Source organism: Eubalaena glacialis, chromosome 17, assembly GCF_028564815.1.
Source record: "Eubalaena glacialis isolate mEubGla1 chromosome 17, mEubGla1.1.hap2.+ XY, whole genome shotgun sequence".
Classification (NCBI taxonomy): Eukaryota; Metazoa; Chordata; class Mammalia; order Artiodactyla; family Balaenidae; genus Eubalaena; species Eubalaena glacialis.
The window spans coordinates 30,091,035-30,107,596 of record NC_083732.1 but is presented as its reverse complement, the minus strand read 5'-3'; the positions used below and the strand labels follow the sequence as shown (position 1 = coordinate 30,107,596).

Here is a 16,562-nt window from a genome sequence, read left to right as displayed (position 1 = left end):
GTTGATATTTTTTAAGTTGTATAAATTCTTTTTGATTTTTGTTCCAGTTCTTCTATCAATTTTTGAGAGCAACTATTTTTTTTCAACTCTTTTTTTTTTTTTTTTTTCTTTTGGCCATGCCATGTGACGTGTGGGACCTTAGTTCCCCTATCAGAGATCGAACCCTGGCCTTTGGCAGTTAGAGCTCAGAGTCCTAACCACTGGACTACCAGGGAATTCCCGAGAGCAACTTTGTTGAATTTTCTGTTTTTCCCTCCAATTCTGTCAATTTTAGTTTCATATATTTGGGACTCAGTTATTAGGTGTTTATAATTATTATTTGTTCTTATAAGTCAATCCTTTTATTGTTATAAAATGTTTCTGCTATCTAGTAGCATTTTTTTTTTAAGTCTATTTGTCTTTTGTTAGTATAACCCCTCCAGCTCTTTCTTGGGTACCATTTGCATTATGTATCTTTTTGTATCTTTTAACTTACTTGTGTCTTTGAATCTAAGTGTCTCCTATATACCATATATAATTGGATCATTAAAAAAAAATCCATCATGCCTGTCTCTGCATTTTGGATCAGAGCATTTAATTATTCACATTTAATGTAACTGCTGATTAGGTAGGATCTATGTTTGCAATTTTCCTATTTGTTTCCTATATGTCTTTTTCATTCCTCTGTTCCTCCATTACTACCTTCTATTGTGTTAAATAGATATTTTCTAATGTACCATTTAAATTCTTTTTCTGTTTACTCTTTTTTAAAAGTTTTTTTTTTAGTGTTTGCCCTGAGGATTACAACTGGCTTCTTAACTTAAAGCAATCTAATTTAGATTAATATTAACTTAATTTCAGTAACATACAGAACCTTTGCTCTAAAGGAGAAGATTTGCTCCATTCCCTCCTTTTTCCTATGTGATATTATTGTTATATAAATTATATCTTTAAACATTATAAGACCATCAACACACATTTATATTAATTGCTTTATACAGTTGTCTTCTAAATCAGATAGAGGAAAAAAGTTACAAAAATTGCATTTGTATTGTGTTTTTTATTTATCTATGTAGTTATCCTTACTGATAATCTATTTCTTCATGTGGATTTGAGTTACCATCTAGTGTCTTTTCATTTGAGACTGAAAGATTCCCATTAGAGCTGGTAGTTGTGAATTCCCTCAGCATTTGTTTACCTTGGAATATCTTAATTTCTCTCACTATTTTGAGGAATAGTTTTGCTGAATATAGAATTCTTGATTGACAGTCTTCCCCCATCCACACCCAGCACTTTGACTGTATCATTCCACTGCCTCTGGCCTCCATATTTTCTAATGAGAAGTTAGCATTAATCTTACTGAGAATTTCTTATACATTATGAGTATTTTTCTTTTGATGCTTTCAAGAATCTAAGTTTGATTATAATGTGCTAGGGTATGGACTTATTTAAGTTTATTCTATTTGGGGCTCATTGGTTTTTCATCAATTTGAAAGGACACTAGTCATGCTGGATTAGGGCCCACCCTAATGACTTCATTTTAAATTGATTACCTCTGTAAAGACCCTATTTCCAAATATCATCACATTCTGAGGTACCAGGTATTGGGAATTAAACATGTCTTTTGGAGTAACACAATTCAACCCATAATATAAACTTTATAGAATTAGTCTAGGAAAGTGATTAAGCACACACACACACACACACACACACACATACACACACCAGCAGCAATAACAACAATAACAACAAACTTTGGGGAGGGGGGATCTGATTTCCAGAGTTGCCACATTCACATTATCTAAAATGTCCAGTTTCAAAAAAAAATTTTGTGACTCATGAAGAAACAAGAAAGGCACAGAGGAAAAAGAAGATATGAAGACACAGGAAGAAAAGAGCATGTAACTGGAGTCTTGCATCTGCAAACCAAGAAATTCTGTGGATTGCCAGAAATCACCCGAATTTGGATGAGATGAGGAAGAATTCTCACCTAGAGATGTCGGAGATTGTATGGCCCTGCTGAGATCTTGATTTTGAACTTCTAGCCTCCAGTAGAGACTACTTCTCTAGTCTTATTTTCCTGCTGTGAAATCCAAGGCATGGGTCGTGGATTCACTCACTGTCTCTCCTGAAAGTAGGTAGGTGGGAGATTGATTGACAGGACATTGGCTAACTCTGCCCCCTGCTTCTACTTTGTCTCTTTTTCTCCATGAGTTAAATTATATTTTACCCTCTTTTAAAATATTTTATTGTAATAAGTACCTAACATGGGATCTATCCTCTTAAATTTTCAGTGTACGTTATTGCTGACTGTAGTTATAATGTTGTACACCTCTAGAGCTTACTCATAGTTGAACTTTTATGACTGTTGATTAACAACTACTCACTCCCCCCTGGACTCAGCCCCTGGTAACCACCATTCCAGTCTTTGACTTTATGAATTTGACTATTTTAGGTATCTCATATAAGTGGAATCATGCAATACTTGTCTTTCTGTGTGTGGCTTATTTCACATACTGTATTTCTATTTTAAGGTGAGCTTTCTGGTCTCCTTCCCTCACTCCTAGGTCCTTCTCTCTGGGATAGGAAGGGAGGCATGCTTTCATTTGGGTAGTGAACCCACTCATGTTTATTGAGATCTGTACAGTATTATTACTGGACTTTCTGGCGGATCAGATGCAATCTGCCAGAAAATAGCCAGTTTACCCACAACCAAAGCAAAAACATAAACAATTTCATTTTCATTTACTCTTTAAGGATAATTTGGAAATAATTTACTTCCGAGGCAGGGGCTGTGCTCCAAGCTTATGAGGCTTTAGAGATGCTCAGGACAACCCTTTGCATTGTAGGGTCAACATATATAAGAGCTATTAAGGCTCAGACCTTGCTCAGATGATCAGGATCCTCTTTCCTCCTGTCCATGGGGGTCAGGCCTCATCCTATACTTCCTGTGCACATCTTTCTGCATGTGACCCAGGAAACCAGAATGATGGCTGTTTAGGGGACAGGCTTATGTTGCAGGGTTTTTCACTCCCTCACCTTGTTAATTGGTTTCCATGAACTTGATAAAAGGTAAATACTTGGTTTCTTGAAAGCTTGATGGTAAAAAATGGGAGGAAGAGGGAGTAGAGTACGTGAGAGGATAGTAAGTGAGCTAATTCCTCAGTGTTCATGGGAGGAAGTCAACAGACACTTTCTTAAGTAGAGATATTTAAGAATAAAAGTATTTTCATACTGTTTAGAGTTGTGGAAGCAACCACCAAAAAGAACCAAAACCATATATACTTTTAAATGGTTGTTTCCAGAGAAAAGACCTGGGAATATGTTTGGGAAGGAGTGAAGTAGAGCAGGAAACCCCTGCTTTTTGCTGTAATATCCTGTCTTATTGAAATCCTTTTTTTCCATCTGAATGTATTATTTTGATAATAATTAAAAAAACAAGTCAAACTTAAACCCTTCCAAGTAAGCTTACATTATTTTACTTGGATGCATCACATATATTTTGTTAATGATTGAACATAGGCTATATTTAACAATGGTGGAAAAAAAGGTCAGCACTCTTTTATTTCAGAGAATCCATGAACATCCTTTCCAGCAACATAGGCAAGAAAATTCAGAAATTATCATTTATATAAATAAAATTTAAAAATTCTTCAATTACAATGGATGCAGAGAGGAAGATACAGCTCAAGAGCATATTTGGATATTCCTGGGGCACAAGTTTTTTAATTGCTAATATAATTGGAGCAGGCATTTTTGTGGCTCCAAAGGGGTATTGAAGTACTCTTGCATGAACGTGGGGCTCTCCCTGTGCATCTGAGCTGGTTGTGCCTTATTGCCCATTATGACCTCTCTCTGCTCCGCAGAGATAGGTATAACCTTCTCATGCTGTGGAGCTCACTACTATTGTCTCAAGAGATGTTTTGGCAACTTGATCTCTTTCCTGAACCTCTGGATAACCTTGTTTCTGGGGCCAGGGCTAGCTGCCAGTCAAGCTCTGCTCCTCGCTGGGTACAGCATCCAGCCTTTTTATCCCAGCTGCTCTGTTCAAAAGCTGCCAAAGAAATATCTGGCACTGGCCATATTGTGGATTGTGGGAATTCTGAATTTTCGTGGTGTGAAAGAGGTGACTTGGCTTCAGATATCCAGCACCGTGCTGAAAATGGCCATACTCGGCCTTATTTCCCTAAGTGGAGTAGTGTTGCTGGTGAGAGGGAGGAAGCAGAATCTAGAACTCCTTCGGTGCTGAGTTTCCAGAAGCCTCCCAGTTTATAGAAGCTGTCTTCCAAGGATATTTTTCATATTCAGGTAGAGGATGCTCTATGTATATAGCAGGTAACCAATACCTTGAGGAAAAAAACTCAAGCCATGACTTATTGCATGCCATGTGAAATGCACATCTTTTATTATATTTTGTGTTTCATTTAAAATAAATGACTCAATCTATTTTTTCTTCCTTATTATTTTCTAAATCAGATCAGGATATGCCAGCTCTGCACTTATCACCTACTCTTTAATTTTTTCCACAGTTATTCCAAAGTATTTATTTTCTTGAATAACTTCTCTTTTTCAGCTTTCTATTCTGAGACCACAGATATGGGACCTCCATGTCAAACTAGTTCTGGGGTTGTGGAAATACTCCCCTTCCATGAAACTGTGAATCCAAGAATAATCCAATGCAGACTACGTTTGTGTTATGGGTGGGTGCGACACACTCAGGCTCTTAAGTATTTTTAAAAAGAATAGAATCATAGATATCCTTGATTGCTCTAAGGCTGGACTTAATGCTCTTCCCTTCAACGTCAGGACAAAAGTTTTCTCTCCACTTTCAAAAAGTCAGTCTCTTCCCTTGTACTCTACCTGTATCCTTTCCCTCTCACCTCCTCAGGAAACTTGCACACTCATTTCATGTTTCTCAAAGTCAACCATTTTGTCAGTTTTTTTCTTTGACATTTAAATATGAAGCAGACGATCTACTATTGAACAAATTTTTCCTTTAATCTTAGTACCCCCTGTAGTGACTGATGTGTCCATCATTCATTAAATCACTCGATCAGCAGATATTTTTTTAAACACTGACTATTTTTAAAGCCCTATATTAGGGCCTGAAGATGAGTAAGATGTATTCTTTACCCCAAAGAGGCTTATAGTCTAGTAGAAGTGGCAATACCTAGATTTTGGCCTGAATTCTGCCACTTACTAGCTTGGCAAGTATCTTTAACTCTCTGGACTTACTTTTTTTTCCTCCTTCATTTGAAAAATGGGCATTATCGCTTAAAATCACTATAATTCTGTGCCTTATGAGCAAATAATGGCACAATAGTATTTAATAAGTGGCTACAAGGGAAAAATATAATTACTATGGAAATTCAGTGGAAGGTAAAATCACCTTTTGCTGTGTCATCAAGTGGAAAAGATAGCAATTTTCACTGAATCCAAAAAATTCTAGCAGTAGAAAAATCTGAGTGAAGCTGTGGAGACTAGAAGTGTGCAGGTGTGTATAAGACATGGCACACAATCTTGGGTGACTGCAAAAATGCTTTCCACCTGATGGGCTTGATAATAGATACGATTGCTAAGCCAAGCACCTAGAGAGAGGTAGAACAAGATGGCATAGTATTGGAGACAGATGACTGGAGAATGCCAACTTTTAGGCAGTAGGTGGAGAAAGAGGATCTGCTGAAGAAGCCAGAGGAAGTTTAGAGAATTATGAAAGAAAATCACCATGTTTCCAAAATGGGGTGAAATCAACATGGTGAAGTGCTTCAGAAATTGAGGAGTGTGAGAACTGATCAGAAAAAATTTTAAGAGGTCATTGGTGAATTTTGAGCATGAGAGGAAATTTGGCTTTGAATTTAAAAGTGAAGTATTGAGGGCTTCCCTGGTGGCACAGTGGTTGAGAGTCTGCCTGCCAATGCAGGGGACACGGGTTCAAGCCCTGGTCTGGGAAGATCCCACATGCCGCGGAGCAACTAGGCCCGTGAGCCACAAATACTGAGCCTGCGCGTCTGGAGCCTGTGCTCCGCAATAAGAGAGGCCGCGACAGTGAGAGGCCCGCGCACCGCGATGAAGAGTGGCCCCCGCTCGCCGCAACTAGAGAAAGCCCTCGCACAGAAACAAAGACCCAACACACCCCAAAATAAATAAATAAATAAAAAAAAAAAGTGAAGTATTGAGAAAAGAAAGCTATAAGAGATTAGTCTTTTATGAGTAAATGGGTCACTGCAATTTGAGAGGCTAGCATAATGAGAAAATTTTTCTTTTTTCTCTCTCTCATTTTGTCTCTCTCTCTTTTAAGGATAGAAGAGATATCTTTGGCGTCTATCTGTACCAATTTCATCTTGTTCCATTGCCAAAGATGTTTCATTGTTAGATGACTTTGCTGAAAACAGATTAACAAAATTTGCTAACCTATCAATTATTACAGAATTCTTGAAAACCAGCTAGCAGTAAACAAAAGCTGAAGGAATTTCAGTGTATGCTGGGATTGCTAATTTACTTAATAAATTTTAAGTATAACTAACTTCTAAGTAACACTTTTACCAGTAAAATAGTAATTTGTAGGCAGCTGACTTTGCCTACCATAGGAACAGCCATCTTTTAAGTTCAAAACCAAGGATATTCACTACCTGTCTAGCTATTATATTGTATATTATATTGTATTATATGCCTATCCCCTCTGTAACAATCTAATACATAATGAGAAAGAGCAAAAGGCCCAGAAGAAAGTACAGGTAATCCTAAAAGTAGCCCTTTTGCTTGCCCAAAAGCTCTAACTAATAACCATAGTCATTAATAATTTATTAAGTGCTAGGCATTTGATTGGAATTTTATTGTCTCTGTATTTTCCATTTCCCCAATATACAGGTAAGGAAATTGAAACCTTGACAGTCAATAAATTGTCCAGAAGTCTATAAATAGTTAAGTGGTTCAGGCAGCATTTAAATGAGAGCTTTCTAATTCTTTACTCGTCAAGTACTTAATCAGCTCATATTTGTGTATGCCATGGGCATTACATTCAACCTTTGGGCAGATGCAGATGGAAGGAATCTGAAATTTGTCGAAGGACAAATATTTATTAGTCAGAGGGATTTAGCTTTAAGTAACAAAAACCCACACACATTAGCTTAAACAAGCAAAGGGGAACTTGCTGGAAGGATAATGTATTTCAAGGAAGACCTGAGCAACCAGTCTTCAGGAACAACAGGAATTAGGGAAGCTCTAGAACTTAAAAACTAGAGTTATTAGCTGGATTTTTGTGTTGCCATTACGTGCTTTTTTCCTGATTCTCTCAGTTTTGTTGACATATGGTTCAAATTCTTGCAAGAAATCTTCTCGTGTACTGGCAATGATTGGCTTCCAGTGAGTCAGAGGTCTGTGCTTGGTCCTATTACCTATTACCAAGGCACAGAGTCACACTGTGTACACATAGCTATAATGTTCAATTCTTTTTTTTTTTTTTTTTTTTTTTTTTTTTGTTCAATTCTTTATGTCAGGGATAATTCTCAGAGAACTGAGACTGGGGAAAATGGTGTCACAAATGGGACAATATTTGAGAATAAGACTATCCTGGAAAATCATTATATATGATGCTAAATCACAACGTCTTTTCTGCACTTAATATTGGCATAAAGGGAAGGTAAAGAGACTACAGGGAGAGAGTATTTATGAAGGACTCTTTTACTCTTTTCACAAATGCTATGAGAATGTATAATAGGACAATTTTGTTAGCCTAGGAGATTTTTAGCTCCTATTTTCCCAGAAGAAGTTATGATTGCTGAAGTAAGGGTAAGTGTCAACTAGGCAACTAGAAAAGGAAAGAACATTCCATGTGAGAGAATGGACTGAGGGCAACAAGGAGCACGACACTTTTGAGAAACTGAAAGAAGACCAGTGTGCCTGTAACACGGATAGCAAAGGGGATCATCAACTTTTCATATACTGTATTCTCACAGCCCTTTCTCCGTTTTCACATGGACTCTTACCACAGTCACTATTTTAACTTTTCTTTACGTGATTATTGAATTAATCATAGGTCCTTTTCTTAATGTTGAGCTTCATGTTTGTTTTTGCTCACCACTGTATTCCCACTACTCAAACTCAGTACCTAGTACCTAACAAAGGAGACTGAAGACACAGGTAGACTCCGAACCTACAGGGTCTTATGGGCTAAGCTTTCATTTTCATTCTTGTGCATTTCTTCAGAAATTTTACCATCTATGGGGGAAATGAAGACATTAACCCCCTTTTTTTTCATTTAGCACCAAGCTCTGAAGGGAGGGGTGTGTGTAGCCGTTCCTACTGTGTGCGTGCGTGCGCATGTGGTGGTGGTGGTGGCTGGGGCGGATAGGAAGAGTCCAGCCCAACACCTGATACATGGAGCAATTTTAAAGATTAATTTAAGGCATAAGTTTTACCAGTTGTGATTTTGCTCTTTTGTGTGTTATAGGGGAGCCGAAGAAACCCAGGAAGACAGTTCTAAAATGCATATTTACTGCATTCCCTCTGGTGACTATTGTTTATTTTCTGGTTAACATTTCCTACCTGACTGTTCTGACACCCAAGGAAATTCTCTCTTCAGGTTTGTACGTAAACAACTAAGACAATAAATAATAATAAGGACAGTTCTGGTCCTTTTAGCATATGTAAGTATCATTTTACCAGTTGAGACTGCTGTTTGCTTTTCATTATTTTATAGAGTCAATTTGTAATTTTCGAAAATAACAGAGGGGCCAAAGAGCATGATTTGGCTTAGAAATGAGTTTCACATTTGAGCATGGTAATGTGTTTTCTGATAATATGGAAAAGTATATATAATGATGGCGTATGGTGCAGACTGGGTTCAAAATGTTAGTATTCCTTTCATGATCTCTTCTCACCAGAGTGACACTGTGTAATCAGTGTTTATAATATATATAATACATATATTATATCTACTAAAAGTTTCACAACATGAATTTTCCAAATGTTCTTCTAGGTGACATAAAGAATGATAAACTTGAAATGTAGGACATTAGCAGTTAAAAGAATAGATGCTAATGGTCAAGTGATATACATAGCTAATATGATTAATATGTAATATAATGTTGTTATTTACCATAAATAACTCTAAAATTTATGGTGGCAAAGGGCCCTGAACATATTGGAAATTTGACTAAAAGATAACTATTTTAGGGCCCTAGTTGTAGAATAAAAAATGAAAGAATAGGAAAATCTTAAGGAAATAAACATATATATCTGAGTAACAGATTCAAGGAATAAAAGGAAATTTGGAAAGAAACGAGGAAGAGGAAATATGAAAGACCAGCAATTTACTCAAACCAGCATTAAACGTTGAGTTATCAGCCAGTACTTTTGGGACTAATGTCTTTTGTGTATCTATTACTGTTTTGGTAAATCTTTGGGGCACTGGAAATAAATCTAAGGGAGGTTTAATATAAAAGTCCTAACACACTTTGCCTCAATTCTTGTGTTACTGCCATGTAGGAAGCTGCCATATGCATGGTATCAGTGTTGATTCATAGTGGTCTAGCTCTGTTAGGGAGCTGTACACTAGAGATAGTCAAGATTCTGAGTATTTGTGGGAACAAACCAATTGCTAAATTGGACAAAAACAAGTAATGATTTATTAACTACTTTGATTATGTAGAAAATAAATTTATGAAGCTAGGTACAGGTGTGGTCAGGGTTGTTGGTCAGCTGGCTCAGCCATAATGGCTCACTGAAGCTGGCATCTGTTTTGACCAGTGCTCTGGCCATACTCGTTGTTAAAAATGATGAATATCTCTTCTGGTGTGTCATAATAGTTGCAGCATTTTTGTGGGTGGTATAGTAGTTTTGACATGTATGGAAGACACATGAAGTGTTTTGACTATAACTGATACAACTCTTTTAGACATATCACCTTTAGATCTTGTTTAAATTCTGAAATAATATTTTTGATTTCAAATATCTACCTTTTATTGTATTATGAACTTACATTAGGGAAATAATCAGAGCTATACATGAAAAATGTATGTACAGGGACAATCATCGTAGCATTACCTATGAGAGCAAAAAATTAAGGACCACCAAAATACCCAATAAATTTAAAATAAATAAATAATTTATAGAAATTTATATAATAGACCATCCTGAGATTTTTCAAAGATCATATTTTTGAAGAATACTTAAAGTAAAAAGACTGTTTATAATGTAATAATGAGAGCAAAGGCAGGATCTATATTACAACATAAAATAGAAAGTACCAATAACTAATTAATAATGACCTGTTGGAATGATATTGAGGGTGATTTTTGTTTATTCTTTACTAAATTTTCCAAATTTTCTTTAATGAATGGCAAAATTTATATAGTAGGAGAAAAAATTTTAAACAAAAGAAATAGATTCCTAAATTAAGGAATTTTAAGGATTAAGGAGTGAATGTTTTCAAACAAATGGGTATATTTAAAAGACATGAAAAGCTACAAAGGGGTATAGAGCATCTAGGATGTGTGTGTTTTTCTTAGAAGAAAAAATAGAGTAAGTTCTACAGCACAGTGGGGGAAGCCTGTCCCTCTAGAATGAGGTTTGTGGAAATGTCATAGTGAGGAGCACAGGTTCCTGGCTTTTTCAGCCTGAAGATTTCAAAGTTCCTGAAAGCCCTGCTAACACACCGTTGACAGGGGTGCTCCCACTTGGTGTTCTTGAGGGTTCCGTGTTGTATTTGAAACTAGAGACTATTGGCATAGGAAAAGATAATCCAAAAGAGTAAGTATATTGTCTGGGAGCAGAGGCTAAGAAGGTTTCTTTGACCAGAAGCAGCCTGCAGATAGCTGGTCAACCAGGAGTGATTAAGTACTTTGAGAGGAAACTGAAAATGTTAGAATCACTTACTAGTAAGTTGGTACAATCATTTTTGGAGGGTAATTTTGTAATACCTAGCTTATTTTAAAAAGTATATACCTTTTGACTCACAAATCCCACTTCTAAGAATTTACTCTCAGAGAAGTGCACCAACACCTGAGGGCACAAGTGTGTTCATTAAAGAACATTTTTAAATAGTAAAAAATTGAAAACAACCTAAAAATCCACCAATATAGAAATAGTAAAAAGTTGCAGTTATATAATGGAATACTGAAAAATTTTAAAGATAATTAGATGGATGTATATGTACTAATATGATCAAGATATATTGGAAGGTGAAAAAAGCAAGATTAACCGTGCAGGCGCACACACATACACACACACACAAATACATATATGTACACATATACATACCTCTCACAGATGCTTATATATGCATAGAAAATTTATGAAAGAATATCAAAAGATGTTAACAGTAGTTACTTCTGGGGTGTGTGAATGAAGGATTGGCAAAGAAAGGGACACTTTTTATTTTATGTGTTTCGGAGCTATTTATTTTACTTTTTATCAAAAGCATATATAATATAATTTTTTAAAGAAAATAAATGACATAAGGAAAGGAATGAAAAAGAAAAAAAAAATCAGTTGTAAGATAGAGATAAAGATTATGCAGCAGAGCTGAACTAGAACCTCCCCTAATTATAACCAACCAGGTTTGTAAAGGATGGGCAATCAAAGGAGAACAAGGGCTTCACTACTGGAAAGAAGTATTTCTGAAATGTGTCTGAAAATGGAAAATGTGTGGAGGTATGACTGTTCAGGAGGAATAACCAACAATACCTTATTTAAAATGAATATTAAGTGAGGCAGGAGACATTTTAAAACAAGACCCAATATTATAGAATAACATTAAAGAGAATAGTGAAAAGAGAACTTGAGGCTATTTGAAAGGGCTTTAAAAAATAGACTTTAAAGAACAGGAGCCACTGATGATATTTCAATTTCATCAGATTGAAAAAATTTTACTATTTGTTCTAAGCCAGTATGTTGACGTGCTGGAGACTCCCCTGGAAAACAACTTTGCCATAACCCTGGAGGACCCTTACCCCCAGGGACACAAGATCGTGTTGCACTCTTTCCACTGAAAAACTGAGAATTTTTTTTCTGAGTCTGAATGATCTATCCTAGCTTATATATCCTACATAATATGAATTGGATTCAGATAGATTCTCATAGATAGTGGATAATTTTCTTCACTGATGCCTTTTATATCTACTGACTTATACTGAATTAGCATTCATAAGATCTCTTCACCTTTAAGTAAAAAAATCACAATATTCTCTAAAGATTGGTCAATACCAAGGTTTCTCAATCTTAGCACTAGACATTTTGGACCATATCATTTTTTGTTGTTTTGTCCCATGCATTGTAGGATATTTAACAGCATCCTTGGCCTCTACCCACTAGATGCCAGCAGTAACCTCCTACCTCCTCAGTTGTGACAACCAAAAATGTCTCCAGACTTTGTCAAATGACTCCTGAGGAGCAAAACCACCTCCCCTGAGAGCCCCTGCTCTATAGTTTAGGCTAGTGCCCAAATGTCATAAGTATTTTAATCTGTGTGTAATTTATTTTCCCTGTCTACATGGTTTATTTTTATTTCTGTTAAGTATTTCAAATTGCACCATGATATGGGAACTTTGTGAGTGTCATTCCTGTGTCAGCAGCATTGCACCGTGCTTTTTTTCACTCTGACTAATTATCAGCACTCTGTAAACTAGTTTTAGTTTAAGCACTCACTCAATCATCCATTCAACAAAATCAATTTATTTCACAAGTATCATTGAAAATTTACTCTATGTCTGTCACTGAATGAAGTACTAGTTTTATAGAAAGGAAATGATCTTTGCCCTCAAGAAGTGAAATTCCTTGTCTATTGGGGAAAACACATAAAATAATAACTGGTTTGACAGAGCTAAAATGAACACATGCATAAGGAAATAAAGTGTGAAATTAAATGAAATTCAAATTTTTAATGACTTTTTAAATGTCCTGCTTTTATTTAAAAATAATTTTTAAAGTTTTATCATTCTCTTTTTAAATACATTTTCTTTTGTGTGTTCTGGTTTTTCTGCAGATGCTGTGGCTATCACATGGACTGATAGAGTTATCCCCTCATTAACACGGGTTATTCCTTTTGGTATTTCTGCCTCATTATTTAGCAACCTTCTGATTAATCTATTTGAATCATCAAGAGTAATATACATTGCAGGCCAAGAGGGCCAGCTGCCTTTGTTATTTAACATGCTTAATATTTACTCCTCTCCATTTATGTCTGTGCTACTACTTGTCATTATGGTGTCCATTGCGGTTGACTTGACAAATCTAATTGATTTGATAAACTATCTTTATGCTGTAGTTTCTATTTGGTTTGCTTTATCAATGACAGGAATACTAAAACTGAGATACCAAAAGCCCAATCTACCTCGACCTTATAAGGTAAAAGTGAGTTTTCTAATTTTCTTCTGTGTGAAATCAAAGATACTGGGTGTAAATGTATTGGAAGACTATATTCAGAATGTCTACAAGTAGATCTTTTTATTACTAACAAATTGTGAAGCATGTACAGATAATTTGGTCTTAGTTTTAATTTTTATTTTTATTGAGTAGATTTTACTCAATATAAAATCTCTCAGGTTCTGTTCGGTTTATTAGAGAGAAGGATAGTCCTCTGGACTGTCAGACAAATCATTATGAGTCTTTTCAGCAGAGATTACTTTGTTTAGTTCTGTAGCTAGCTACCACTGCATACCAGTATCTTCCACAGTCAAGGTCAGATTTAGCAGGTGGGAAATAAGAAGAGGCAAGTGCTGCTGTGGGGTCACAAGTTATAACATCTCCTGTCCTGAAACGTCAGCTTAACTTGGTCACCAACAAATTCCATCCTTTCAATTCTACTTACATTTAAACTTACTTTCAGTTTGGATGAAGAAGAGTTTCACAGGAGTGCTCTTTAATCATAGAAAAGGAAAGAAGAAAAAACTGGACAGCATAAGGAAACTATTGGAGAAAGGTGGCCTGATGCTTTGATTATCAGAATAGTAAAACAGTCTTGCTTGGCTCAGCATCATGTTAAAAGCTTTGCTTGGATTATCAAAATTATTTCTCTCAGTAATACAGAAGACGGATACTAGTGTTATCCCCATTTTACAGATAAGGAAATAGGTCTGTAAAAGTTGTCACTTGCCCAAGGTCACACAGCATGGAGTGGAGCCAAGATTCAAGTCTAGGCAGTCTCTTTGGGATGTTTGTCTCTCACTAAGTACAAAATATAAGAAAGAATTCTGGGAGGAAGCAACGTTCTAATCATCAGCTTTGGTTGACTTACAACCATCTTTTCTTTTCAGTTCCTTCTACTTCCATCCAGCCATCCCCTAATTATATCAATTATAATATATGATTTGAGTACCACTATATATATATGATTTTGAGTATCACCACTATGATTTGAGTACCTTGCTAGGTATTCTGGGTGCAGAAAGGAATAAGACTTGGCTTCTGCATTCAGGCAGACTGTAATCTATCTAGATAGTCAGATGAACCAAAACCATAGTATGATCATTGCTATGTGGTGGCCTCCAGAGTATGCTCAGAGAGTTAGTAGGGAAGGGGAATCTTCTTGTTTTTTAACCACTGATCCTCAGTGTCTTCAGACCTCAAATGGGAATAAATAATGCTTACCTCCTAAGAATGTGGGCTGTATTAAATGAACTAAGGCATGCAAACAATACAGAGCCACATTGATAGTTATTATTATTTATATTATTATTTGATATTCATTTGCATCAAAAAGGAAGGCAAGGGTAACCATAGCGTAAGTGGTTGAAATTTGTCTCTAATGCCCACATGAATGCTCTTCTCTCCTCTCTCAGTTTTTGGATAACTGAGAGTAAGCTCTGAGATGATAGGTTATCTTTCTCAGGGGTATTTTACCCATTAAAAGAAGTTTCTTAATGATTTAAACCCCAAATGAGTGACCCTCTAATTAAAGGGTTTAATAAATTGTGACTAGCTGTGTTATACTTTGGAGGTATAGATTCATATCTATCTCTTAAATACATTGCAAAAATGACTGCCTACTGAATTTTCTCCCTAGGTAGGGTAATGTTTGGTGCAAGACACTTGCAATCCTAACACAAAGCAAGTGCCAAGGATAGGGATTCAATGTTTTTGGCAAAAACAGAAACCAAAAAAATCCACAAAAAATAAGGAGAATTGTTTTGGCCAAAGTTTTTATTTTGATTTGTTTTGTTTTTAATATACTGAGCCTACAAAGCCATAATATTTACCTGTCAATATCTACTTGAGTAACAGAGGGTCTGAGGATACTCTGTGTTATTGACATGAATTTCTTACTGCCTTGAGATATTTTTCTGGGAAAATTGTTTTGACTTCCTTTGGGTCTTAGGAACTCCCTCTTAAAGAACTCATGCCTTCTAGACCAGGAGATGTTTATCCTACCAGCAAATGGTCATGATTATTTTCACTCACAAACAGTCAAATGCTAGATGTTCATTCCCTACAGCCAACACCCTAACAATGAGAATTTTCAACATCTTAAATAGTAAACCAGGTTTATCTAAACTCATGGATAATTTAGCCCATTTTCTATCAGTAGCTTATATCTTATTTTTTGTTTATGTAAATATGTAAGTACCTTAGATGGGTTTTCATATCTAATTTTTTAAAAAATTTGCTCTTTTCAGGTGTTTTTGCCATTTCTATTGGTAACAATAGCCATCAGCCTGTGCTTGGTTTTGATACCTTTGGTGAAGTCTCCACATATGTATTATATCTATGTGTGTCTCTTTATTCTCAGTGGACTTCTGTTTTATATACCTTTAATATATTTTAAATTGAGGTTGCTTTGGTTTGAGAAGATGACGTGTTATTTACAATTGCTGTTTAATATTTGCATCCCTGAAGTGTCTGATGAACAGATGTCAGAAGTAGAAGTAGGAACTGTGAAAAAAAAATAGCCTTCTAAAAACACACCAAGTTCCAAATAAAGATTAAGCACATAATGGAACATTAGTGATAAAGTACCTATGGTAACTTTCTTTCTCAAATGAGATAATATATACAGAAGTATGCAAGACAGTACCTATCTTTAAAAATCACACAGAAATTGTTATGTGTAATGAAAGCTCTGTTGTTTTGCAAAAAGATTAAATCTTGGTTTGCATTGATATATTGATGATGTCTCTCCCACTCTTCCATTTTTTCTGCACCCCAACCCTTCTTTACTGAAGTTGTGGTTGTCTTGTAATAAAAGTTAACAATTAAAAATAAAAAAGCATGGAAGTTCCCTGGTGGTCTAGTGGTTAGAATTCAGTGTGTTCACTGCTGTGGCCCGGGTTCAATCCCTGGTCAGGGAACTGAGATCCCACAAGCGGCGCTGTGTGGCCAAAAATAAAAAAATAAAAATAAAAATAACAATAAAATAAAATAAATAAATAAATAAATAAATAAATAAATAAATAAATAAAACAAAATAAAATTAAAAAGCATTCTCTTCAACTTTCCTGCCTTCTTTTGGTGCTGATTTGAATTAAAAAAACAAACCCATTTGGAGAGGGGGCGGAGTCAAGATGGCAGAGTAAGAGGATGTGGAGTTCACGTCTCCTCACAAGTACACAAGGATGCATCGGAGCAATTCTTGCAGAGCACCTACTGAG

The 16,562-nt window shown here is 35.8% G+C and overlaps 1 protein-coding gene across 1 annotated transcript; it reads left to right on the top strand.

The window, feature by feature from the left end:
- Window positions 1-3,641: 3,641 nt before the first annotated feature.
- On the top strand, window positions 3,642-15,863 carry SLC7A13 (solute carrier family 7 member 13). Its single transcript, XM_061171724.1, is given in 6 exon segments — window positions 3,642-3,750; window positions 3,753-4,209; window positions 4,211-4,314; window positions 8,429-8,560; window positions 12,962-13,323; window positions 15,591-15,863. Coding segments are annotated over 6 exon segments (1,437 nt in total).
- Window positions 15,864-16,562: the final 699 nt, after the last annotated feature.